Raw genomic sequence first — 24256 nt, 5'->3', positions numbered from 1 at the left:
CATCAAAGAACCAGGTTGGTGGATTATCACGCAGGATTCTGTGGGACTTGGATATGTCCATGGGTAGGCAGAGTCCGCGTTACTTGATACAGGAGAGACACGTCCGTAGCTGTGCGAGTATATCTCTTGAGTAATATTTGTTTCTCAAGTCCACAATATGCCGATTTTCTGTGATGTTCCCGCGTGATCATTGTCATCTAGCAGTATAACCCTCAAACGGCTTAACTCAGTCATTGCGTTGTGCATCACGTCCAGGAATTCTTATGCTGCCGAGAAAAGTCTGCAAAGGTTGTGCAGCGTGCCAAGTTGATGCAAAGACGCGGCACAGCGAGCGGGATGCCGCTCATTCCCCAGGGGTTCGCGATCTCGGCTCGGTCGATTGGGTTATAAGACCGTCCGATACCCGGGATAGGACCATGATCTTTACGGAAGTTCGTCCGGGTCCGCAAAAGACCGGAACAGCCCCGGGTGCGGGTCCCTCATCTAAGCCTGCATCGAGCCGATGAGCGCTCCTCTTCCGAGGTCATTAGTGCGTGCTTTGATGCAACTATGTTCCAACGACTGTCCACAACGTGGATGTTTGCCTTCTTCAGATCCTAGAAGGTATGTTGGTTATGGAAAGCATCTATGCACCTTCTTACCTGGCATGTGGCGCGACAACAAACCGCAAGATGCGCTGTCGACGGGCCCGAACTGCATTCCGTCGGACCAAAGAGAAGGTAGCAATGTTATCGTCGGAAGTGTGACGAGATCCTGCCTTGTATAAGGAGTAAGCACGGCTCTGCCAATTCATGTCTTCGCAACTCCCGGCAACTCGTCGCTCAAGTCAGCCAGTCATTCTTTAAGGCACTCAACTTCCCGTCTAAGCCATGTCGTTGTGGGATTTCATCGTTGTCGGCGGAGGCCTTGCCGGCTCCGTCATATCCAACAGACTCCTCCACAAAGATCCGACCCTGAAGATCCTGCTGGTCGAAGCTGGGCCCAATGTCAATGGTCTCGAGTCTATCGCGTACCCAAACACCAGTACTGGTGCCGGAAGCGACATTGACTGGGCTTATAGCTCAGTTCCGCAAGCCAACGTCGACAACAGATCGATAGCTGCGCCCGCTGGCAAGGCCCTCGGTGGAGGAACAGCCATCAATGGAGGTAGGCCACGCTTGTTGTCCAATGTAACAACACACTTAACTAATCTCCACTCGTCTTAGCTGCCTGGGTCCGTGGCCATACCGTCGACTACGACCTCTGGGCCGAAGAGGTCGGCGACAATCGATGGAGCTACGAGGGCCAGCTTCCCTACATGAAGCTGACGGAGAAGTTCTTCGACGCCAGCATCAACCCTTCCCAGCACGGGGAGAACGGTTCCATGATCATTCAAGGCGTCACGCCCATGAACCGACACTTCCCCATGCGCGAGAAGCTGGCCGAGTCCCTTGAAGCTCTCGGTATCTCAGCGCTACCCCAGCTCGACGCCAACGCCGGAAACCCAATCGGCTACGGAGACCTCCAGGAGAACCGCAACCAAGGGCGCAGACAGCTCTCCTCGGAAGCCTTCCCTCTAGACGGCGTCACCGTCATCACCAACACAATGGTCGAGAGCATCCTCGTGTCCAAGAGTTCCAACAGCACCGCCGTCACAGCCGAGGGCATCCGCCTGCAAAACGGAACAGAGTACCACAGCCGCAAGACGATCCTCTCCGCCGGCGCCTACCGCACCCCTCAGCTCTTAATGCTTTCAGGCATCGGTCCCGCCAACGTCCTAACGGAGCACGGTATCGAGGTGAAGCTCGACCAGCCCGAGGTCGGCCAGAACATGCATGACCACATCCTCATGCCCACGGCGTGGAAGGTCAAGAACCCCTCCGAGGGCTGGGCCTACGAGTCGGACAACCCGCTCTTCAGAGAACCGCAGTACGGCCTCGGCAACAAGATTGACTTCCTCGCCACAGTCACCTTACCCAAGGAAGGACTTGCGGCGGCCATCGCCGAGGACGAGGGCGGCGTTGCGCCGGGCCCGGAGCATCCGCTCCTCCGCCAGGACCGCGCGCACGTCTCCCACACGCTGCAGTATAACGGCGCCTCGACCGACGGCTCTGCTGTCCTTATGCTGTCCATCGTGCTGATCGATACCTCGCGGGGCTCGGTGGGCATCTCGTCGGCCAACGTCAGCGACCCGCCCGTCATCGACCCAAACTACCTCAGCACGGCGGTGGATAGATACGCCGTGCGGGAAGCTCTCAAGTTTGATACCCGGCTTCTCGGGAGCGATCTGACGCCCGTCGGTCGTGAGATCCTCGACGGCGAGCTCACGGCTGACACGCCTCTGACGGTGGATTCCCCTGACGAGGCGTTTGCCGCGCGCGCCCGCCAGGTTGCAGGGTAAGTTCCTTCTCCCCCACAAGAGTTCCTACCACCATTTGCTAGGAAGGCGGGACTGATAGTTGGACGCAGATCATGCTTCCATCCCAGCGGAACGGCGTCCATGGGCAAGGTTGTCAACACGGACCTCAGCGTCAAGGGCGTTGACGGGCTTTTCGTCGCCGACTCCTCCATCTTTCCGGTTTCCATCTCGGCCAACCTGCAGGTGGCCATGTACGCCATGGCCCTCCAGGCTGCGGAGATCATTGGGGAGCACGGGAGAAAGTGTCGTCAGGTTCGAACCACGTTGTAACGAGGTGTCTGTGATGATGATATGATGTGCGAGATAGCACAATGATTAACTTTTAATACTCACGTCTTGGAAATGCGGAAGCTTCAGTCCTTGACCTCAGGCTGTGAGTTCTGACAGTATCAAGTCTCTCGGCGTACACTTCAGAGAGACAATTTCGAGACCCAGAGTCTATGATGAGCATAGTGTCGTTCGTGCTGTATTACTGATAGTTCAAGTAATGGCCGATCTGATTGCAAAGCAGACTGCATCGTCCCGATACAATGTATAAGCGGAGCGGGGGAACCCTCAGTATCTGGATGCCAAAAGTCTGAAGTAGTTGTGAATGTTCGTTTCGCCGTGCCTACAATTCAATACTTTCTTCCAGCTTCCTACTTGTATCATTGCATACTTAATTTCTTTCCTGGTCCATGTGATTTATGGTGTCTGACTCAAATTCCATCGCTATATGAGAGATTTCTCTATGGACACATCGAACCATATGTTTCCGGGTGGTATATATAACGGTTTTGCCAGGTGGACTCCCTCGCTTGTTACGATACCAACATTACTACAATATCTTCTCTTCTTGAGACTAGATTTCTTTGTGACCGTAAAGAGGGAGGGAAGAAAGGAACAGGATATCATGCTCAACTGACAGAATCAACATGGGACTTGACTGAGCTCTCTTAAGAGCTGGAACCGGACTTGAGATTGAAGTAACTTAATTACTCAAGAGCGGAAAACGTAAAGAAATGCGCGACCCTCGACGGCCCCCCCACACAACGAACCGTCCCGACCTTGCATCGGCACGCCGCCCGGCCGCTTCAAGCCGAAGACGGGACGGAGAAGGCACTCACGAGTTACAAGTCGAGCTTGACACTTCCCCGCAGTGGCAAGTTTCCCCGCCATCGAGCGGCGGCGCACTGACCATCCAGCGTTGCGCCCTACATAAGTCATCAAATTTCAACATTCTCTCAACCAGGCCTGCTGGCGAAATGGCATCGCGTCACATTTCGGCTCCTTAGTCTCTCTGTGAAGATTGTAGGTTCGATCCCTACGTAGGTCGGTCTAACCTTTTGACTTTTCCACCAGTGCGCACATCTGTATTTCTGTTGCTCTTGTTGATTTTTTTTTAGACTGCTTCTGGCATGTTCAGTCACTTTTGTAAATTACAGCAAAAAAGAAAAAAAAAGCTTTTAATCATAATCACTTCTACTTTTTCATCGTCCGTCTGTTCCACCGAGTTGCACCGTCAGCAATCTTGCTGCACCGTCACAAGCCGTCAGTCTGTTGTCGACAGGCCATCCAACGCCTTGCAGTGACAACAACGCCCTACTGCGACAGCCTGAGCCCGCGTCCACCCGCCGACAGCTGCGACGAAGCTCAGGGTCCAAGCTCCATTAACCAATCATTTCTCTCGGATAACCTGCCTCTGAGCCTCTGGGGGCCTGTCTTTTCCCCCAAATCCCACCGATCTCGGGAGCTCACCCGACGATAGCCCATCCTATCCGTTCCTGCTATCAAAAAAACCACCAAACCCAATCCAAATCCCACGAGAACCCTCACTCACACCGCAATCACCTTCTTCCCCTCCCCCAAGACCGCCGTACCACCAGCGTTCGTCGGCACCGCTCCCGCCTTCTTTGGTCGCGTGGCATTGCATTGCATTCGATTTACCCCTCACTTGTGCACTTTGGGACATATTTACCCTCGAAGAGAGCTCTCAATTGCGGGAGACAGACAAAGAAAGCTTCGCGACGATCCCCGTTGCTTCTCAAATTGCTTCACCACCAAAACACACCTCGAACCTCACGCCCGATATGTCGGCCTCACTCCCCGGCAGCCGCGAGCTGCCCGCCTCGCAGTATGATCTCAGCACATACATGGGCCGCGTGCGGCACAACCTGGGCCTCACCGATCCAAGGTACGTCCATACCCCCACTCCCAGTCGCGCATCGCATCGCATCGTCACGATCATGACTCCTTGCGCGCGTTTGTCCCAATACCACCACCACCACCATACATGCCTTCCTCCTCTGGCCTCATCAATGCTTCTACCACCATAGAACCAAGACAATCTACTGACATGTCTCCCCAACCAACAGCACCCTCCTCGTCGGCAGCACCGGTCTCGAGCAAGCAAAGTCCCTCCTCACCGACTACAAGCAGGGCAAGATCCCGACAATGACCCCCGAGCTCTGGCAGGCCAAAAAGGTCGTCGACTCGACCCTCCACCCAGGTGCGACGAGCCCATAAGAACAAAAACACACACTGCCTCTTTGCGACAAAGGGCTCGTTGCTTGTTTGCTTCTTCCTTTTCTGTCCGGTACCCCGGTGACTAACACGCGGCGCACTCGCGCCCCTCACCCCGTGTAGACACCGCCGAGCCCGTCTTCCTCCCCTTCCGCATGTCCGCCTTCGTCCTGACCAACTTGGTCGTCACAGCTGGAATGCTTCAGCCCGGTCTCGGCGTGAGTTGAAACCCCGAGTAGAAGCAGGAAGGACAGTTGCAGTCCTAACACAAGTTGCACAAACAGACAGCAGGCACAATCGCATGGCAAGTCGTGAACCAGTCCCTCAACGTAGCCATCAACTCGGCAAACGCGAACAAGTCCTCCCCCTTATCCTGGCGCAAGCTCGGCGAGTCCTACGCAATGGCCGTCTCCGTCTCCTGCGGTGTAGCCGTCGGCCTCAACAAGCTCGTGCCCCGGCTCAAGAACCTCACCCCCGCGACCCGCACGACGCTCACCCGCCTCGTCCCCTTCGCCGCCGTCGCCTCGGCCGGCTTCCTCAACGTCCTCCTCATGCGCGGCGAGGAGATGCGCAAGGGCATCGACGTCTTCCCCGTCGTCGCGGAGAAGACGCAGGCCGCCGAGACCAAGGAGCAACAGGCTGTCGAAGGCGCCGCTGCCACCAGCCAACAACCCCAATCCCTCGGCCGCAGCAAAAAGGCGGCCCAGATCGCCGTCGGCGAGACGGCCTGCTCCCGCGTCTTCAACTCCACGCCCATCATGGTCATCCCCCCTCTCGTCCTCGTCCGCCTGCAGGCCCAGCAGTGGCTCAAGCAGCGGCCCCGCCTCACCGTGCCCGTCAACCTCGGCCTCATCCTCGTGACCAGCTACGCCGTCCTCCCGCTCGCCCTCGCCGTGTTCCCCCAGCGACAGAGCATCAGCGCGGACAAGCTCGAGCCCGAGTTCCACGGACGCGGCGGCGAGGGCGGTCTCGTTGTGTTTAACAGGGGTATCTAGATATCTCTCTATACTCTCTCTTGCACCGTTCGTTCGCTGTCATACCAACGCTGGAAGCTGGAACGTAAAAGGCACCCCAAAGCGAAGTTCCCATTGAGCGCAGGAAGAAATTCAAAGCATGAGCGGTGGGCAGACGGGAACGTCACGAAACGCGGATGTTTCTCACTGTCTACGCGATACAGGCAAAGGCAAGTCTTGCCGAAGCAGTCTTTCCTGCCTATTACATTACCCCATGATACCGTCCATCTGCCCTGGCATATCTGTCGCAATCGCATCCGTCAGTCTGGGGGCAAAGACTCAAAGAAAAAGGAGGGCAATGTCTCCTCCGTCCAACCACCCCCCTGACGAGCGTAATATGGGATAGAGAACCCGGTATCAGATCGGACGTTGAAAGTGTTTCACGCAGCTACAAAGACATTCTTGGCAAACACCACGGTTATCTCCCCCGTCCAGAATTCTTTGAGCCGTGGCGCATGGTATAATGGGCATCAACTGGCTGATGGTTTACATGCATAGCCTACGGCAATCTGTGTCCAGATGCACATTCAGGGAGGAACGCGTAGGACTTTATTGTAGCCAGATGGACACAATTGTCCGCAATCGAAACAAGAACTTCAGATACGTCACGGGAAGCCTTGGTGATATTCAAATCAACCCGCATTAGCCAAATGTCGGAACAAAATCGTGATAAAACATGGACAGCATGCGAGGCGGCATATAAGTGTGAGCAAGGCATCGCACCGGTCGACAATCCCCACCACCACAACATATGCTCTGCGTAAAGACGGAAAAACGTTATGCAACCGTGACGACAAGCAGCTAGCCAAACCCACCGGCTTTAACACCGTATTCTAGACCACGCCGCTTATGTGCTTCTGCACTTGTGTACTTGTGAGCGTGTGTGCCTTGACAGGCACGACGACACCACCACCGCCTCGACATTTCGAGAACGGGACAAATTACGAACTTGGCCTCGGAATCGCCATCAACGGGGGACCAAAAAGGAAGGGCGGTGGGATGACGGACGGGGTCAGCGGGGTTGCTTAGGTACTTACCTACCATCTTATCGAGGCTGGCTCAGGCTCCGCGTAGACAAAACCAAGACAGTTCAGTCCCGTTAATTATAGTCCATCGAGAGCGGCACATGTCAGACTTCTGATGGCTTCTACAATTGTTTCTTTCATAGGTAGTTTGATAAGGGCCAGAGGTCTGGGAGTCATGGAAATACCCTCATGCTGGAAGCAGGCGTGGATCAGCATATCAACAACCTCTGTGTCCGAGTTACCTCAGTCTGTTTTCTGGCCTCAGACGATCAGGTCCCCAGCGCTATTTATCCGACACCTCTCCAGTATAGCTCCTCATCTATTTTACGATGAGACAAAATGTTGAGGATAGTGCGAGAGTTCATGGTTTTATCAAAGCTGTCCTATTATATTGCAATTCATGTTTCCTTCGCGAGCCCGCTACGAAAGCCATCTGTAGCTCTGGGTGACATTTCGTCCCCCGATTAGGTGCATGCTAGAGGGGGGGAGACGAGCGTACTTGCGACGCAAGCACGGGTCGCGGGCTCTGAGAAGAAGGAAGAAGAAAGCACAGCGGCTCGACGGCATGTTTGCGTTCAAGGAACTGAAACTTTTCGGCCGTCAGTGGTGGCAGGTGGCAGCAGCACGATCTACCTGGGATAATGCATGGTTTGAGAGCGTCGAGACCGAGAGAAAAGTCCCAATTTGCTATTCAGGTCGGGTGCGAATGCTTCTCTGCTCATGCTGGCACGATTGGACCGTCACCCAGCATCGCTTGTTTTGACAGGACGGTCGGACAACCCCCCATCAAAACGATGATTGATCTTAATGAGGGGGAAATATAGGCTGCTTGTCCTGGGCCTCTCATCACCAATGTTTCGCGGCGAGGCACACCTTCTGGGCTTATGCTTGTCTAGTCTCGGTTGCCACGGGCTCAGTATCCTGGAGTCATGCAGGCACTTTACGCCACGTACCGGACAGGCACACCGCGAAGACACGCGCGGAGGTCGTTGCGACGGTGTGCCGGTTTCTTCTCAAAGGTCTCTCGAAGCCATCGAATTTTGGTTTTGACAACAGTTAACAAACGTGTGACGTAGATCGTGAATGTCGAGTCCAGCTCTACATTTTCCATTTGGAAATTCTGCAGTGTGGCGAAGAACGACAAACCTGTGACCACTGGAGTATAATGGAGCTGCGTGAGCCTTGACTCTTGAGGTGCAGTTGCGTATGCAGGCATGATGTTGGTCGGGGAGAGGGGCCGGTGACAGCACAGATTTCCCTCTCTCCGCTCCGCCCTGCCCTTCTCTGTGCTGATAGATAACCTGGTCTCCCAATAAATCTCGAGGAAGACGTTCACAAGCCTCCTGCCTCTCTACGCTCAAGTCGGGTATTCCTCACTGCCTCCGAGCCTCCTCACAAGCGTCGCGATGGCTGCGACCCTTTGCCTGCTCTCCCCACCCAGTTGTAAACTACACCCATGGTTGGTCGATGGCGAGAGAAGGTGTTGCTCCTCGAAAACCCCATTGGCGCACCTTTGGACGGGAAGCAGGGATGTGGACACTAAGAAGTGCTTAGAGATTCGCCGGTGATTGCGCTGCCAGTGTGCACTGCTGGGTTGCCATAGAGGAGACGGTGGGATCAGATCAAAAGCAGCGGTATCCATAGGGATGTCAAGCCAAAAAAGGCGGCCAGTGCTGGCTGGCTGAATAAGTTGGTCAAACGCTTCCATTTCCGTGGCTCCATGCTGAAGCGTTTGTTGTCTTTCCTTCACTGTGCATCTTGGTACGGATCATTGTTTCCATTAGCTTTTTCAGCGCGATCAGATCTTGGACGACTGCGTGGAATGTGTGGATCATGCTTTTGCGCCGTGTTTGGACTGATGCTCAACGCCGCCAACCGCCAGCCGGCGGCGCTAACTAGGTTGCTGAAGTTTCCGGTGCCATGCCATAAGGTGATGCAATATTCAAGAAGGAAGAACAATCAGAGTGGTTGTAGCTGCGGACGAGGAGGCGATCAGAAGTACCAGAACAATCGATCATGGCGAGACGAGGTGAAGTTTAAAGGCAGTACCAGGATCCATTTAGGGGACTCATCCGGTCTGCAGTATTGGATCCTTCTGACGTATTGCAGCAGCCAAAGGGCATGGAATTTCGGAGCAAACCAGCGTGATGATGACCAGGCATCGTTTCCTCGAATTAAAGTAAACTGTGCAGGGCTCTCTTTCTTGTCAGCACGGAGCCCCGATATGTCAGGCTGCCGTTGCGCGCTGGTTTGCCCTGCTCGCCGTGGAGCAGTAGCACTGGGCTGGGGCTGGTTGGTGGGGACTGGCTCCATTCATCCAACCTTTTCGTTTGTCCATCCATCGTGAAGGCGGCTGGCTGGTTTTGAGGTGTGCGTGTGTGCGCTCCGTTTGGATGGTCAGACCAAGCCGATCCAGTCCAGTCCAGTCGCGGCCATCCCAGGCTACTATGAGAAGCAGCGATCGAGTACAACGCAACTGCGAGAGAAAAGAGTATGGGCTGGTACGCTGGGCATGACTATACGGTCATGGAGTGACAGAGTGACGGAGCGGCAGCGGCAGCGGCAGGCCATCACTCGCTGTGCAACGACGTGACTTTGAAAGAGGCGACTTGCCCAGGCCGGCGGGACGCTAAACCCGTCTGGAAGATTGTCGTGGAGGCAGATTGGCGGGCAGCAAAGTTGGGGTGGAGGGCGGACTCCAGAGCCACCCGCCAAGTGCGTAAAGTGGGTGAGAGGAGGAGCGAGAAGGGTGAAGCACGAAGCGTGAAGATGTCGGCGGCCACTGGATTGGCGTGTCTTTGATTTTGCGAGCGTGACAAGTCAAGCTTTGGGCGAAGTCATCGGACATGGGTTCCTTGGGCGCACAACCACAAGGGCACAATGCTGTATTCGTGCATTTCGAGATGATACCGATACATGGCCGTTGCCGTATAGCTGGTTAATCTCATGAGGATGAGAATGGAGAGAACAAGCGACGAAAGCAGTTGGTCGTGAAGACGGATAGATCGATCCTCAGACTAAGTATCGACAGAGTCTTGAGTGCCGCAAAATTCCTCCCATGCCACAACCCCGGTTGTTAAGATGTCGTTGAGGGACTCGAGGGCTTGTCGGTGGTGTGTCTTCTGTCTGGAAAAGGAAAGAGCCAGCGGGAGCCGTCCGGTTGGAGCTTGGAGGGGGAGAGAGAGAGAGAGAGAGAGACACACACACACACAGAGAGAGAGAGAAGGATACATAGAAGTGTGCTGGGTGCGTGCGTGCCGATTTACGCTTGTATCGAAGAGAGGGCGACAGAATGACTTTGTTAGAAAACGGCGCGGCGTATAAAGAATTCAAGACTGCATTTTGTGTAAAGTAAGGTAGGCAGACAAGAATGTGGGAGCAATATTCCGTACGACGATGACAGTCTAAAGACGCTAGAATGCGGCCAGACGGACAGTCCCATTCACGCCATTGAAGCACCGCTTGAGAAGTAGCGTCCTTCCTTCGTGGCTCCTTCCGTTCTTCTACGCAGTAGGTACAGTGTCATCGCTGGTTTCTATCTTGCCTACGGTAAACTACCTTAGGTGGGCAGGTGTACGGAGTACTTGGGGTTACTCTTGCCGCTCTCGTTCTTGCCTCACCAGAAATGGCGGGGCATTCGTCCTTTCTTCCCTCCAAGACACATACCTACCTTAGTACCTATCCCGTACCTATCTCGAGTTTTCAACATGGCAATTGTCTTAGGGCTTACTGAAGGCATCTCACTTCGGTTTAGGAACTTACTTACGATTCAAGCAGACGAAGAAATGAAACCTACAAAGAAGCCGGAAACCACTCGCAATGTCGAACAGCCAAAGCCCCCCCCCGAAATAAAGTACGGGGCCCTGGAAATATGGTGTGCGTCAAGACCGAAATGCCCTGTACCTCACTCACATCGGCGACAAGCCCCTTGTTCCTGCCGGATGTACAGTAGGCGAGAGGCTAAAAGCACGGAAGCACCTGCAAGTTGCAGCCAACCGAAGTACCTTCCGTCTCGTCCTGTCTGAATCGAAGCACCAAGCCCGAGATTCCCTTCCGAGGGGAGCCATATGCTCAAAACACTGTCGCTTGCTACGTTACGGTTGATGATCCCGCGGGCACAGATTAACAACCTGGAACACGCCCTATCTCGCTTGATGAGGAACAATATTCCGTACCCAACATGGAAACACTATCAAAGTACCCTAGTTTTCTGCCTTGCCACATCATCGCGAGTACGGACACCTCATCTCTGAACCAATCTCATCATCGCCAGGCTCTCGTTCCTCAAAGTCTGCCGCAAAGACGGCATCAAGACTCTGGCACATGTCGGATCAAGTTGGACAAATCCGGTGCTGCACTGCACGGCACTGCTTCCGCTGCAGCAAGAAGGACGTTTTGAATGATGTTGAGTGGGCGTTCACGATAAGATACTTGCGTCATGGCATTGGTCTGCAGTCGTTGTCAAGTACCTGCCTTAGTCAATCCGACGCTAAGGTACATGCGCCATCTGACAGAGGCGCGCAAGCAGGCGTGGCAGGGCACAGTCTCCAAGTACCTTACCTACCTCCATCCTGCGCTTCGCCCGGGCTCCACTCTCCCACTCCCTCCGATATAAGGTACCTGTATGAACACAGGCGCTGAGGCGGACACCTTGTACCTCTGGAGTCTGGAAGGCACGAAGGGTAACAGATATCCGTAGATATTCCCACCTCAGGCCTGGAGAAGGAACTGACATGAATGTTCTTGAGCCATTTGGCAGAGGCATGAGATGCAGCAAGGTTTGGCACTTTTTTTTCCCGGTAGAGACGAACAGAACTCTGGTAGAGAGACCAAATACCCGACAGTCGCAGCTCTGTCAAATAGTGACCGGCTTGATTTATGATGCTTCCTGGTACACATCAGCCTTAGGTTCCCTCTATACCCTGTCAGGACTCCGTGGTCCCTTGATTGTCCCGGGCTGCACTCGACTCGACTCGACGCGCGAGAAAGCGACAGGAACCTGTCCGTCTTGCCGCCTTCTGCCTTGGCTCGAAGTGGGCTTAACTGGAGACTACGTTATGTTGGAATCGTGGGCGAAACTCCTCTTGACTATACGTCTTGTTAGCTTTTCATTCCCCGAGGTGAACGAGGAAAAGAGTCGGGAAAGTAAAGGAAAATGGAAAGGCGACCAGTCTCTCGTCTCACTGCGTGGCAGGCACCTTCCATGGCTGGGTACTTACCTACCTTAACCTGACCAGAAGTAGCCGAAATGCGCGGGCCAGCCGCCAGGCTACGGTTGAAGATACTTCTGCCTGCGTGTGTCGGACAGCGTAGTAACAAGTATCCCACATCGGAGGTTCTTAACCAACGTAACCTTCCATCTTCCCCATCTCGTGTGTTCCGCCGCCTGTCGTCCTCATCCACTTTGGCTGCTTCCATTTCCGCTCCCACGCGCACTCGGTTGCACGCACACTACCAAAGTCACCAAAGTACACGCCCATACGCCCATACGCCCAGTTAGTCCCGTCACCCACACCTACCTCACTCATCAGGTTCATTCATTCCCCTTGGCTTCATCGCCCGCGTCCAGCAATCCCAAAGTCACAGTGTGTCCACCACCAAGCCGCCCTCGTCCTGTCTTGTCCTGCCGTGCTCGTCCCTCAGGTCGTCAATTCTCCACAATTGGTCGCCTCCTCCCGTCAGGGCCCTCCACTTCTTTGCTCACCTCACCAACTGCTCCCCACGGACCAACAGAGTGAAGCGACCGGTCATCCCTCGGAACTTCGTCACTTTTTTTGGACCATAACGTCCAGCCCGTCCACCGTGGGCACTCTGGCAGTCTGCACAGCGACCGGCGGCTTGTTTTTTTTTCCAGCTCTTTCCCCATCGTTATCATCATCAGCAGTCAACCCTGCTCCTGCTGTTGATTTTCCTCCGACTTTCTTTCTTCTTCCATCATTCCTGGCAAGAACTTCATCCTTTCCGAACCAAAGAAACTCGCGTCGCGTCATAGCCTCTTCGATGTAGCAAAGAGGCCCTCCCAACGGATACAGCACCGCACAGCACAGCACAGTACACACATACGCCTGCCGCAGTACCTCCCATACCCATACCGTCCGTCCTGTCATCAAACGAATCCTCGACGACCCCCGTCCATTTCGTACGCTGTACCCATACCAGCCACACTTTGCGCACGACTCGGGAAATCTAGGCCGGAGACCCTGTGGTCCCTCTCCAAGGTTAGCTAGCGGTATCCGTACCGCAGCAGCGACAAGCCGCCCGTGGCAGAGCCCAGAGGCAAAGACCGCAAAAGCTGGTCTTACCCACTCACGTCGTCAATCTGCAGCCCACTCCCAGACACCACCACCACCGGTCCACCACTGGCTCCGGCAACCAGATCCAAGGGCCGCACACAGCACACAGCGCACACTCTTTGCTGAGGGAACGCTGAAAGCCGATAACACTGGGCTTGCACTCTTCTTTCCCTCGCTCACTCCCTCCTTTTTCACGCTCCCTCTATCCTCCTTCTCAGGGCTGGATCGACCTTGGGACTAACCCCGAACTCCACTGTTTGGATTTGGGAACCCTCCACCCTCCATCATCTCCCCCCCAAAACCAAAGTACAGCCGGGCACGTACTCAGTACAGTACAGACAGCACTACGTACCCAGCAGCACTACCAGCACCCACCTCAGCGCTCAGCGCCCAGCACACCGGCACAGCGAAAGCCTGCGAAACCACCTTCCGCCTTCCCTCCATCATCGAACCTTCCTTCCTCGCCCTCACCCTCCGCCCTCGCCCTTCTTCTCTGTCTCCAAAGGTGATTCTCTCGGCACCGGCAAGACAAGAGGAAAATCATGTCGACTCCCACAACGGCCACAGCGACATTGCCTCCTCATTCGCATTACCATCATCCCCATTATCCCTACTCACATCAGCCGTACCAGGCCTCTACTGCTACCGGCTCTTCGTACCGACAGCCAGCCAACCCAATCCTCTCAACTTCCTCATCCACAGCAACGACGAGATTGCCTCCCGCATACGCCAACTCGTCGAGCATCGCCTATTCTGCAACCTCTACTGCGAGTCACGCCGGCCCAAATGGCCTAGGCCCTTCAGCCTCGTCAGCCAGTTCGAGGACCATTCACGACGTCTCGAGTCCCGACGCGAACTACTCGCTCACCACCAACTCCACCATGCCTGCCACCAGCTCACTCTCCCAGTCCTCTCAGTCCGCTCGCAAGCGAAGACGATCAAAGGAGCCTGACTGGAACAAATTTTATAAGAATGGCCTGCCCAAGGAAATCATCGTCATCGATGATACCCCAGAGCCAGAGCAGGGCAAAGCCGTCGGCAACGGCGTAAGGGTCGTCTCCAATGGTAACGGCACCGTGAACGGCGCCACCACAAATGGTGCCAGCAGCCGACCTGTTCCCAAGAAGAGGAAAAGAGACGACGAGCCTCAGCACTACGATCCCGTCTATCACAACAAGTACGCCGGTTCTCACACTACCACTCCTCATCACAACGGCACCCCCAGCGGATCGACTATATCAACCGACCGCACTACAAACTCCGCCATCCACACCACCGCTGCCACGTCCCTCTCTTCAAATGGACACGAGTACTACGATGCTCAACCTGGTCAGAAGCGTAAGAGAACCCGTCAACAGATTGCTCAAGAGGCAAAGAAGAGAGAGGTCGAGGGCCTCGGCGATCCATTCCTTACCTACAAGCCGCCTCCTTACCCTCCCAAGAAAGCACCCGACGTTCACGTTCGGTTGGTTCAGGATGTGAGTATCATCGTCTCGTCGTAAGACGATTTTCATCCATTTGCTAATGTTCTCCCAGCAGGGTTACAACAAGAATGCCAAAGTCGACGATGATGATGGACACTACATTGTCGTTCCTGACGCCGACCTTACGGATAAGTGTATGTTGAACACACTCAATCTGATGAACCACCAGGGACTAACCTTCAATGCAGACCAGATGGTGAAGCTACTCGGGCAAGGGACGTTTGGCAAAGTCGTCCAGGCTCGAGACCGTAAGAGAAACAAGTCGGTGGCCATCAAAATTATTCGGTCTGTCCAAAAATACCGAGATGCCTCGCGAATAGAACTCCGAGTTCTCGCAACACTCAAGGCCAACGATGACGAAAACCGCAATCGCTGTATCCACCTCAGGGACTGTTTCGACTACCGCGGCCACATTTGCATCGTCATGGACCTTCTTGGCCAAAGCGTTTTTGATTTCCTCAAGAGCAACAGTTTCGTCCCCTTCCCCAACAGCCAGATTCAGAGCTTTGCTCGACAGCTCTTCACCAGCGTTGCCTGTAAGTCTGCCATAAGCTCTGCAATAAGTCCTTCGCTAACAGACTGCAGTCTTGCACGATCTCAACCTCATCCACACTGATCTGAAGCCTGAGAACATTCTTTTGTGCGACAGCGCCTACCAGACCTTCACCTACAACCGAAAGATACCCTCCTCTTCTACAACCGTCAACCGGCAGGCGAATCAGCGCAGAGTACTGCTCGACACGGAAATTCGCTTGATTGATTTCGGCAGTGCCACTTTCCAAGACGAATACCACAGCTCCGTCGTCAGTACCCGTCATTACCGAGCGCCAGAAATCATTTTGGGACTTGGGTGGTCATTTCCCTGCGACATCTGGAGCATAGGATGCATATTAGTCGAGTTCTTCACCGGCGATGCCCTTTTCCAAACACACGACAACCTCGAGCACCTCGCAATGATGGAAATGGTCGTTGGGCAAAGGATAGACTCCAGCCTCGTCCAAGCTGTGAACAAGATGGCTACTAGAAGTGGTGGAAACCCCGCCTCGAAGTGAGTGGTTCATGGCCCTGTTGAGCAAGGGCAACGCATACTGATACAGTGCAGGTACTTCAAGCGCTTGAAACTTGACTATCCTACACCCGAGACAACACGAGCTTCCAAGAGATTCGTCAAGGCTATGAGACGATTGGAGGTAGGCAAAACAGGCTCACAGAGTCCTGAAAGACGGCTCACTAACGATTTGTAGGATATCATCCCATCGAACTCAACCTACTTCAAGAACTTCCTGGACCTCCTTCGGAAGATCTTTGTCTACGATCCCCAGCATCGCATTACAGCGAAGCAGGCATTGCAACATCCTTGGTTCAAGGAACCAGCGACACCGGACGATGGTACGGAAGCGGCCAAGATCCGCCTAGAGCGAATGAGACAGGAGGGGGATCACCGATACCACGCATGATTCCCAGCCTACGAAGCTGTTTTCGAACCCTTACGTCTATAACGAACAAAGCTGAGCATGATATGGGAGTTGGGCCGTTTGATATCTGGTCTGTACGATGGGGGCCGACGGAATTGGAAGGGCATGGCGCTCGTGCGACTTGATTTTTTTCCGACATGGGCCTCATCAAAGGTCAGCCATGTTCTGCCCTTTAATAACAAAAGGCTTGATGGCATGCGGGGGTTTTTTGGGTTGTGTTTCGCGGGATAAGGGTCAAACTCGCAGCAGTACGAGAGAGTAGCACGAACGGTCAAGCCACGCCCTGGACAGCGTTGCTAGTAGAGACGTTTCGATGAGAGAGATGTCGTGCCTTGTCGCCAGGCTCAATAGAGCGATTCTCATGACCGACGCAAGCCTTCCCGGCTTGCCAACCACTTCTTCAGTCTTCTGGAGTGACCGCTGATCGATGCTTTCAACTTTTTTTTTTCGGAGACCGTAACTGATTTGAGTAGACTGTTTCAACATCACAGGATCCAGGAACGAGACTATGTCTAGCAGAACCGCCTTGTGAGTCGTTCCTAGCACAGTAGCTACTTTGTTGAGCACGTCGCTTACATCAGCCCACTCATTTTAGGCTCGATCAAACGATGCGTCTGTTTCCATCGCTAATCACGAGTCACGAATCAGTGGTTGCCGCCACAAATCAAACCAAACGCCGGGGACTTCTCCACACGTGACCAACTACAAGTGCGGCGATGATTCCCAGCCCTCTGTTATCCCTGGCTTTATTGGTCGATGTCGATGCAAATGTGACCGCAGCCGCGGCCTGGGTCATTTTGCCCGCCTCTCTCAGATTGACGAACGACGGCGACAAACACCCGTAAAAGAGAGCCTCCGCACTTGTTCTGCGGTTTAGAGTTGAGGAAGATTTCGACAAAGCTGGACAATGCTCTCTCTCTTTGTTTGTCACAGCCCAATACTGCTCTCCCGCGCCAAAGTTACCTGTTTCTTTTGCATTGTGTTGCTTGAACCCAAAGAAATAGCTTGTTGTCCTTGGTCAAGCAAGTTATGGTTCAAAGACATTGTCAACTTCGAGATTGTTCGGTAATGATGTGGCTATTCCATCGTAAGCGAGTATAGAAAGACTGCCCGTTGCAGCTCTTGGATCGCAGTCAGCGAAAACAAACAGCCTCAAAACTAGTGACACCTATACCGAAACTTTTAACGATTCACTCAAAATTTCTCATCAACTTATCACCATGTCCAGCCCGTACCAAAGTGTACACGATTTAACAAACGCATCGGTGAAGAAGTTGGTTCGATACCTTTATCTCCCGGTGGAGCACAGCATTGCGAAACCCCCAAAAAGTTGGCTGAGGGAGCAAGAGGAGACGATGAAACAACTGCCCGCGGCTTGTCTCCGTCCACGCAGCAAGACCAACGTAGTCAGCGTTGTTACTCGCGGTTTGATGAAGATCAGCGAGAAGTATAACCCTTCGTTCACACCGCCGGCCGCAGTCCTTTGCTCAAGCCATCGCGGCCTGAATCCTTGGACAATTCACGCCCTTTTTGCACTGGTTCTGAAAGAGATCACAGTGGAAACGGCCAGCTTGCGACATGATCGACAACGCGACAGAGGTCCGGAATTTACACCCTTGATACAAGAATTCGTTCGTCGTCTGGATGGTATCCAGGCCTTGTGGATGGACACGTACAACTTTGAACTCCTCTATGGTCGCCAGCCGAAAGTGCTAAGCCATGTAAATTCACATTGTGAGGCGTGCATCTTGTCAGCACTCGGATCTCGTCCCTCTTTCCTTGGCGACCTTCGTGCTAATCTCATTGCCCGGACGAAGAGAACGTCGCCATGCCTGCAAAGGATCGTGGACGCGTGGATTAACGAGTTCCCTGAGGCTGCACAAAGAGAAGTCTTTAAAAGAAGCGCAAACTTAGCCGAGGAAATTCGGGCTATGCTCAAAGATGTCAAGGCAGCGCGACAACAGAGACGCGAAGCAAAAGTGCACCAAAAGCAAGCCAGGGGGTCAGAGAATGCCAGCAGTGGTACCAGGAAGACATCCGGACGCGATACTCCGCGCTCAATTCCGGGCGAGCAATCGACCGCGAGTGGACGACCTTCCACGACACTGAGCGAGGACCCATTTGTTGACCCAGATGATGAAAACCCCGACGATGAGAATCGGCCGTGGCAAGATGCGGTTGGGGACTATTACGAACGGCTGGCCCGCCGGAACGGAAACGAGCGTGCTTTCGACCGTTCATCCCTCCACCCGGCCTTTGGCGGCTCGGCGGCTCAACCCGATGCCCACTTCCGTCGAGACTTTGGCACGGGAAAAGAGGTGGATCGGAAAGAACAAGGGGCTCTTTGGGATGACGCTGTTGCTAATAGTCCCGCTAGGAGTGAACAGCGTTTACGCGCATCTGATTTCCCCCCCTCGATGATTCAAGACGATGCCCGACGGCGTGATCGGTTCCGACACGTAGACTCCACGGACTCCGAGCCGCGCACTCCTCGACCTACCACGCCTCCCGCCGCTACCCTCCCACCGCCGTTCCGTGGGTACGGCACCGCAGCGCCGAGCAGCTCGTCGTATACGGACGCCAGCGTGTACTCGAACAGCGAGCCGGCCCGGCCTCACCCGACGACCGAATCGCTCGCCTCCATCGTCACGGCCTGGCCCGACGTCACGTCTCGCTCGTCCTCCGCCCGTAGACCCCGTGGACCCCGTGGACCCCGTCCGGGCGGGCTCGTAAGTACTTCCTCCCCCTCGCCTCAGAATGACAATATCGTGACACAGGACCGCCGCCGCGCCACAGATTCGAAATTTACTCCCCCTCGCGGGTTCGAGATGTCCCCCGCTGAAGCAGCATGGTATCTAGCCGAGGAAGAGAGGGTAGCTCGCCTAGAGGAGATGGGACGTATCGGCCGACCGAGTTTCAAGGATCATGTTGACTCTCGTGCTGCTGCGTCGGAGGCCGGATCAGACCAATACGAGAATGGCTTGAGAACACCGACGGCGGGCTCTACGCAAGATGGTACTTGGGCTCCGTCGTCTCGTGAGCGACCTGTGCGAGATATGTCGCGTGGCGATGACGATGACGATTGGCGCAGCGTCGCGACGGTGGGGGGACGGCCGCCTTTGAGTGAGGCGTCGACGATTTATCCGGATGATTCGTATAGTTTGGCTAATTTCCGACGGTGTTGATGGGGTCAAGGTAGGTAGGCGTTTTAGTTTGTAGACTTGCTACAAACATGGTATGTTCAATGGAGTCTCATTTTCAAGAATAGTTGAAAACTCAGTACACGGCTCGTTCAAGGTATGGTTGCCAACCTAAAGCAAGGCACGAACATCACGCACTTGGGAGAGTAGGCACATGATTTGATGAACAAGATTGAGTGAGCTATCTACCGTTGCAGTATTAAGGGTAGGAAACACAAAAGAAAGAGAAAGAAAAGAAAAAGCAAAACAAGACCGGCCCTTGCACATTTTGGGGCATTCCTTTCCTCCTCCACTTCTCTCTCTCTCCTCTTCGTGACCACTTCCTGTCCGAGAAGGGAATCCCAATGTCCACGGCTGTGCCCATAGCAATCATTTACTGGGGGACGACAAAGTCTTGTGTCCCCGAGATCAGCAAGGTATGGTCCACGGTCGCCGTGTCACAATCGTATCTGCCCACCTCGCCGGCACGTCTTCCATGAGATCCTATTGATCTCCGAAAAACATGGCTGTCGAGAAAAAGCCTGGGTAGAAGAAGAAACCTTGTGTTTGTCAAGGCGTAAAGAAGGTGTGTACTCTGACATCCAATTAGGGAAGGGGTTTTTTTGATGACGGGAGGTGCGAAACAAGACTGAAAGAAGAAGAGCAAATGGAAAGCCAGTGAAGAGCTCTCGGACGCGGACGTCGTGTGCGCGTTGCTGTCAGATGCCGATATGAAGCTGCCGAGTGAAGCTGCTAGTTCGGATCATTGTTGCAAAGCCACGAGACGTCGGTGTCCAAAGGTTTCTTCTTGGCTTCGAAGACGGGTCGTGCAATAGGGGAAGTTCGGGAATTGTTTTTGGCAATCTGTTGAGTCTGGCTCTGTCTCGGTGACTGATTCTGTCTTTTAAAATGTCAGCTTGGACTGGTCTCATAAAGCTAAGTGCCGTTAACTACTAACCTCCAAAAGTGCCATTATCGATCGAAACAACCAACATCGGGTCTTCGTTCGATTGTGGTCAGTCTGCAAGAAGCCACTGATACTTGAGCGCATAATGTCAGGATGTGGCCTTGCTCAGCAATGCTTAGGCTCCGAAGACATCGTCGCTGTCGCTGTCATGGCTACCATCGTCGTGCTGCTGATCCTCGGGGGCATCGGGAGACTTGGCTCTTCGGGCACCAGGCGAATGGCGCTTTCCAGGGTAGTCGTAGGAGCACTCGGAGTCGTCTGCCACGTAGAATGTTTTGCAGGGGATCTTGTTGGCCCAGTGCTGCCAGATGACCTGGTCGTACCAATCGGCGCCGTGGGGTTGCTTCACCTTGTAAACCTGGTTCAGACGACCGGCCTTTTCGAACTGGAAAGACGACATGAAGTCGTCCATCCACTTGAGGCCCTGTCCGCCCTCGCTCTGGGCCATCGTGTGTACAACAACACCTAGCAAAGCCCATTAGCTATCGAATCCGAGATACCTTTCACATCCGACTACTCACGATGAATGTTCCGGAAGTCGGGCTTGTAGAACGCGTCCTCTCCAGCTTTCGGATCAGCCCACTGGCACTCGACAAAGCCGTGGTACAAGATGGAAACTTGACTGAGGAGTTGATGAAGAAGGGCACTTCCGATCCGATCACGTCGATGCTCAGGATGAACAAAGATTGTAGCCTTGACAGTCGGGGTCGCGTTGCCGGTGAGTCCCCCAATACCTGTCTCGTACGGACGGAGGTAGGCGAATCCGTAGACAGTAGTCTCAGGGGACGACACCTTCACAGGCTGAGACTGCATCCATTTCATGTACTGTCGGTAAGCATCGCGAGACGGCCAGTTGCCGGGGTCTTTCAAGTCAGTCGTCTTAGTTGTCGCAACGATGAATGGAAGCTTTTGTCTCTTGCACTCGATCATGATGTACTCGAATCGCTCAACAGACACCGGGTAGGTATCTGTGACCAGAGGATCCTTACCGACAGCCAGGTTGTACATCTCGGCACAAGCTCCGGCATCTGAAGGCTGAGCAGGACGAAGGACGCAGTCTGCTAGACGGCTGCTTTCGTCCAAGGTAGGCGCCACTACGGTTTTCATCTTCGTGGGCGACGCAGCATCTTTCTTGTAGTCACGATCCCGAAGAATGGCCATTTCGTGGTGGGCCCGCTCCTCCTCCTGCAAGCGTTGACGAATGGCGATGTTCTGTCGAACCATGATCTCGCGATGAACGAGCAGGTTACTGGTCCATTCGCGGCGACGTTGAATCATCTCGGGTGTCATGTTCTTCTCGTCCATAATGTCGGCTTTTGTGGGCGGCTGCTCGATGCGGTCGATGAGCTTTCCAGTGTCGGTGCTGACATCGTGGTGGTGATGATCCTGATTCTCGTCGAGGAAGGAAGTGACGAGCGGGCCATCCAGAGTATAAAGCCAAGTTATAAAAGATGGCGTGCCAGTGACTTTCGTCTCGGATCGAGCGACTCCGTTGGAATCCTCTCTGTCCTGACCCGATGAAGCTCTGCCATTGTTGCTCACATCCCAAGACGAGTGGCTCTTCTTCGATTTGGTAGTGACGCCCATTCTCTCCGGAAGATTCTCTAGAGCCATGGGTGTCAGGGGCGCGGACTTATTCAATGTGCCCGAAAGAGCAATGCGCGAGCTAGCATCATCTGTTGAAGACGCGGTATCCGACTCTGCGTAGTAGCTAGTAGTCGTTGCTGGCCCCTGACTTTCGGTAACTGGGTCTTCGATCTTGGACTCGACTTTTGCTCCAGCCTTGGCCTTGGTCTTGGCTAGTCTCTTATGAGGAGGAATGTAGTCGCTCGGCATCGGAAGGGTAGAGGCCATCGTATCGTTCTCGTCGTCGTCGGCGTCGGATTGGATCTTCGAACGCTGAGCAGCAATCTTTGCCTCTCTCTGCCTCCGGGTTCTCTCAAAACTTCTTGCAACGTAGGCTCGGCGCTCGGCGAGGTAATCGTAGTCAGCGTTCTCTAAGCCAGCATTGTAAATATCTCCACCGGGGGCTCTGCGGGTGTTGAATTCGAAAGAAATTCGCCGAGCTCCAGGGCTGGAAGTGGGGTTATTCAAGAAGGCAGGAGGTGTCAGCCTTCTCTGGGGGACCGGAAGATTCATGACCCATCGAATAGAAGTCGATCTTCCGATCGGCTGAGTGAGCTTTCCAGAAGGGCTGCTTGAGGAAAGAGCCGCTGCCTGGGCCTTTCCATTGGCGCTACTCACAGCCACGGCCGGGCTGGGAGGATAGAACGTGAACCGAGCTGAGCCAGCCTCCTGGGGATACAAGCCGACGGAAGACCAAGGATAAGGACTGTCCACTCTGGAAATGCCTTCGCCACGATACTCTTCATCGTAGCTACACTGGCTCTTGTTGTCATTAGCTCGCTTCTCGGTGCTGACGGGCTCTTTCGAGAACTTGAGGAGTAAATGCTCTCCACGGCTTCCCTCTTCATGGCTGGACTGGTTCTCTTTGTTGCCAGTCTGGTTCTTCAAGATGATAGAGTCTGCAAGATTTGACGTGGTGAGGTCGATGCATTCGAACTTGCCACACTTATTTTCACCATGGCGAGACTGGTTTTCGTCTTCACCAGTTTGCTCCTCATTGGTGACAGGTCCTTTGGGGATCGAAATGCTGAGATCGAGGTCTTTGGCGTGATCCTTCTCATCATGGCTCAACGGAGTCGCATCCTCGCCAGATAGCTTCGCTGGGATGAAAGGCTTTGCGGAGGCTGACAGTCTGATATTCAGTGATCTACCACGATTCTTTTCAACGTGGCTGAAATGGATTATGTTTCCGCCGGTCTTCTTGTCCGGGGTAATGCCTCCCTTTGAGTCTGGCATCTTGTAACCGGTGTGTGCTTTGGCCAAAGACAATGAGCCTTGTATCTAGCCGAAGAATGGGTATTAGAAAAATGAGCACACTTATGTCTTCTTTTGAGTGAATTTACTCACCTAGTTGTTGGTTACGGCAGTGTTGATGTAGAAGCGCAGATACGTCAAGGAGTATCTGCGCGAGGTTGTATGGTGAGAGCGCGTCGGACTTGAACCAAGGCACCCTGAAGCAAAGGTGAATTTTCTGGTGTCGATTTGTAGAGATGAAGCGATAGCTGAAATATCAGCTGGCTCTCTGGAATTAGTGAAAGATTACAAAACCCCTTCTGTCGATGAAGAGGATGGACAGTTCAAGGGAAGTAAGAAGCTTTCGGTGTGTAGCGGTTTGAGTGAGAAAGGGTAGAGTTGGGTCAGAGATACATCGGAGAGAGGAAGGGAAGTGGGTGGGGTGTGCGGTAGGAAATATTTTGAAGGTGAAATTTCTAGGCAAGTCGGAGGAAGGTACAACGGCACACCTGTTCGGGGCAGGCACAGGCTTCTCCCGGAAGCCCCTTTCCTCTTACCACCTACCTCATACCAAATATATGCGTTCGAACGCTCCATTTCCATTGATAGAAATCGGGCTCAAGAGATGCCTGAAAACTTTTTCTCTTGAAGGCAATTCTGTTCATTCTGATGTGAGGCAATTGATGATTGATTCTCCCTACGCAGTATTAGACCACCAAGGCCACTCTTTTGTCCATGAGACTCCGACCAAGTCCCTCTGATATATCATAATGTATATATCAGGCATAGAAATATTACTATGACCATCTTGGGATATCGTTGTGGCGTGGTGAGAAATACCCATCATGTACATTTGGCGATGCTTGTGGTTCAAACGCTCGGTGTGCTCGGTAAGCGCTATTGGTAGTTACTTCACCGAGCCCAGACCGATGCTGCGGGGTCACGTGTGGTTGATCGATCCATTCAGGCAGCGCCGATGAACCTCTATCCACTGCACCAGCTCTTATACATGACAAAAAGTTTGCCGTGATGAGCAGTCCCTAAACCTTGAGATACTCGAG

The 24256-nt window shown here is 53.8% G+C and overlaps 7 protein-coding genes and 1 non-coding gene across 8 annotated transcripts; 7 read left to right on the top strand and 1 right to left on the bottom strand.

The window, feature by feature from the left end:
- Positions 1–869: 869 nt before the first annotated feature.
- On the top strand, positions 870–2668 carry CLUP02_04198 (GMC oxidoreductase; the record flags this gene model as incomplete). The annotated part of the gene is made up of 3 exons (XM_049283214.1): positions 870–1146; positions 1206–2376; positions 2467–2668. The coding sequence occupies 3 exons, from the start codon at positions 870–872 to the stop codon at positions 2666–2668; spliced, it is 1650 nt and encodes a 549-aa protein (XP_049140357.1).
- A 960-nt stretch (positions 2669–3628) lies between these two features.
- Positions 3629–3713, top strand: CLUP02_tRNA060. Its single transcript has one exon. It is a non-coding gene; the product is annotated as a tRNA-Arg (tRNA).
- Positions 3714–4467: 754 nt separating this feature from the next.
- CLUP02_04197 (tricarboxylate carrier) lies at positions 4468–5895 on the top strand (the record flags this gene model as incomplete). The annotated part of the gene is made up of 4 exons (XM_049283213.1): positions 4468–4571; positions 4753–4886; positions 5024–5118; positions 5185–5895. The coding sequence occupies 4 exons, from the start codon at positions 4468–4470 to the stop codon at positions 5893–5895; spliced, it is 1044 nt and encodes a 347-aa protein (XP_049140356.1).
- A 2763-nt stretch (positions 5896–8658) lies between these two features.
- CLUP02_04196 (uncharacterized protein) lies at positions 8659–9285 on the top strand (the record flags this gene model as incomplete). Its single annotated transcript, XM_049283212.1, has 1 exon — positions 8659–9285. The coding sequence occupies one exon, from the start codon at positions 8659–8661 to the stop codon at positions 9283–9285; it is 627 nt and encodes a 208-aa protein (XP_049140355.1).
- Positions 9286–13082: 3797 nt separating this feature from the next.
- On the top strand, positions 13083–13472 carry CLUP02_04195 (uncharacterized protein; the record flags this gene model as incomplete). The annotated part of the gene is made up of 1 exon (XM_049283211.1): positions 13083–13472. A coding segment is annotated over one exon (390 nt), but the record flags the coding sequence as incomplete, so codon positions are not given.
- A 301-nt stretch (positions 13473–13773) lies between these two features.
- On the top strand, positions 13774–16172 carry CLUP02_04194 (uncharacterized protein; the record flags this gene model as incomplete). The annotated part of the gene is made up of 5 exons (XM_049283210.1): positions 13774–14709; positions 14768–15251; positions 15301–15763; positions 15818–15905; positions 15960–16172. 5 exons carry the CDS (start codon positions 13774–13776, stop codon positions 16170–16172), a joined length of 2184 nt encoding a protein of 727 aa, XP_049140353.1.
- Positions 16173–18121: 1949 nt separating this feature from the next.
- On the top strand, positions 18122–19375 carry CLUP02_04193 (uncharacterized protein; the record flags this gene model as incomplete). Its single annotated transcript, XM_049283209.1, has 1 exon — positions 18122–19375. One exon carries the CDS (start codon positions 18122–18124, stop codon positions 19373–19375), a length of 1254 nt encoding a protein of 417 aa, XP_049140352.1.
- A 1076-nt stretch (positions 19376–20451) lies between these two features.
- On the bottom strand, positions 20452–23964 carry CLUP02_04192 (uncharacterized protein; the record flags this gene model as incomplete). Its single annotated transcript, XM_049283208.1, has 6 exons — positions 20452–20801; positions 20858–23236; positions 23310–23433; positions 23506–23704; positions 23760–23861; positions 23921–23964. The coding sequence occupies 6 exons, from the start codon at positions 23962–23964 to the stop codon at positions 20452–20454; spliced, it is 3198 nt and encodes a 1065-aa protein (XP_049140351.1).
- Positions 23965–24256: the final 292 nt, after the last annotated feature.

This window comes from Colletotrichum lupini, chromosome 2 (genome assembly GCF_023278565.1).
Source record: "Colletotrichum lupini chromosome 2, complete sequence".
Taxonomy (NCBI): domain Eukaryota; kingdom Fungi; phylum Ascomycota; class Sordariomycetes; order Glomerellales; family Glomerellaceae; genus Colletotrichum; species Colletotrichum lupini.
This window is presented reverse-complemented; position numbering and strand designations above follow the sequence as displayed.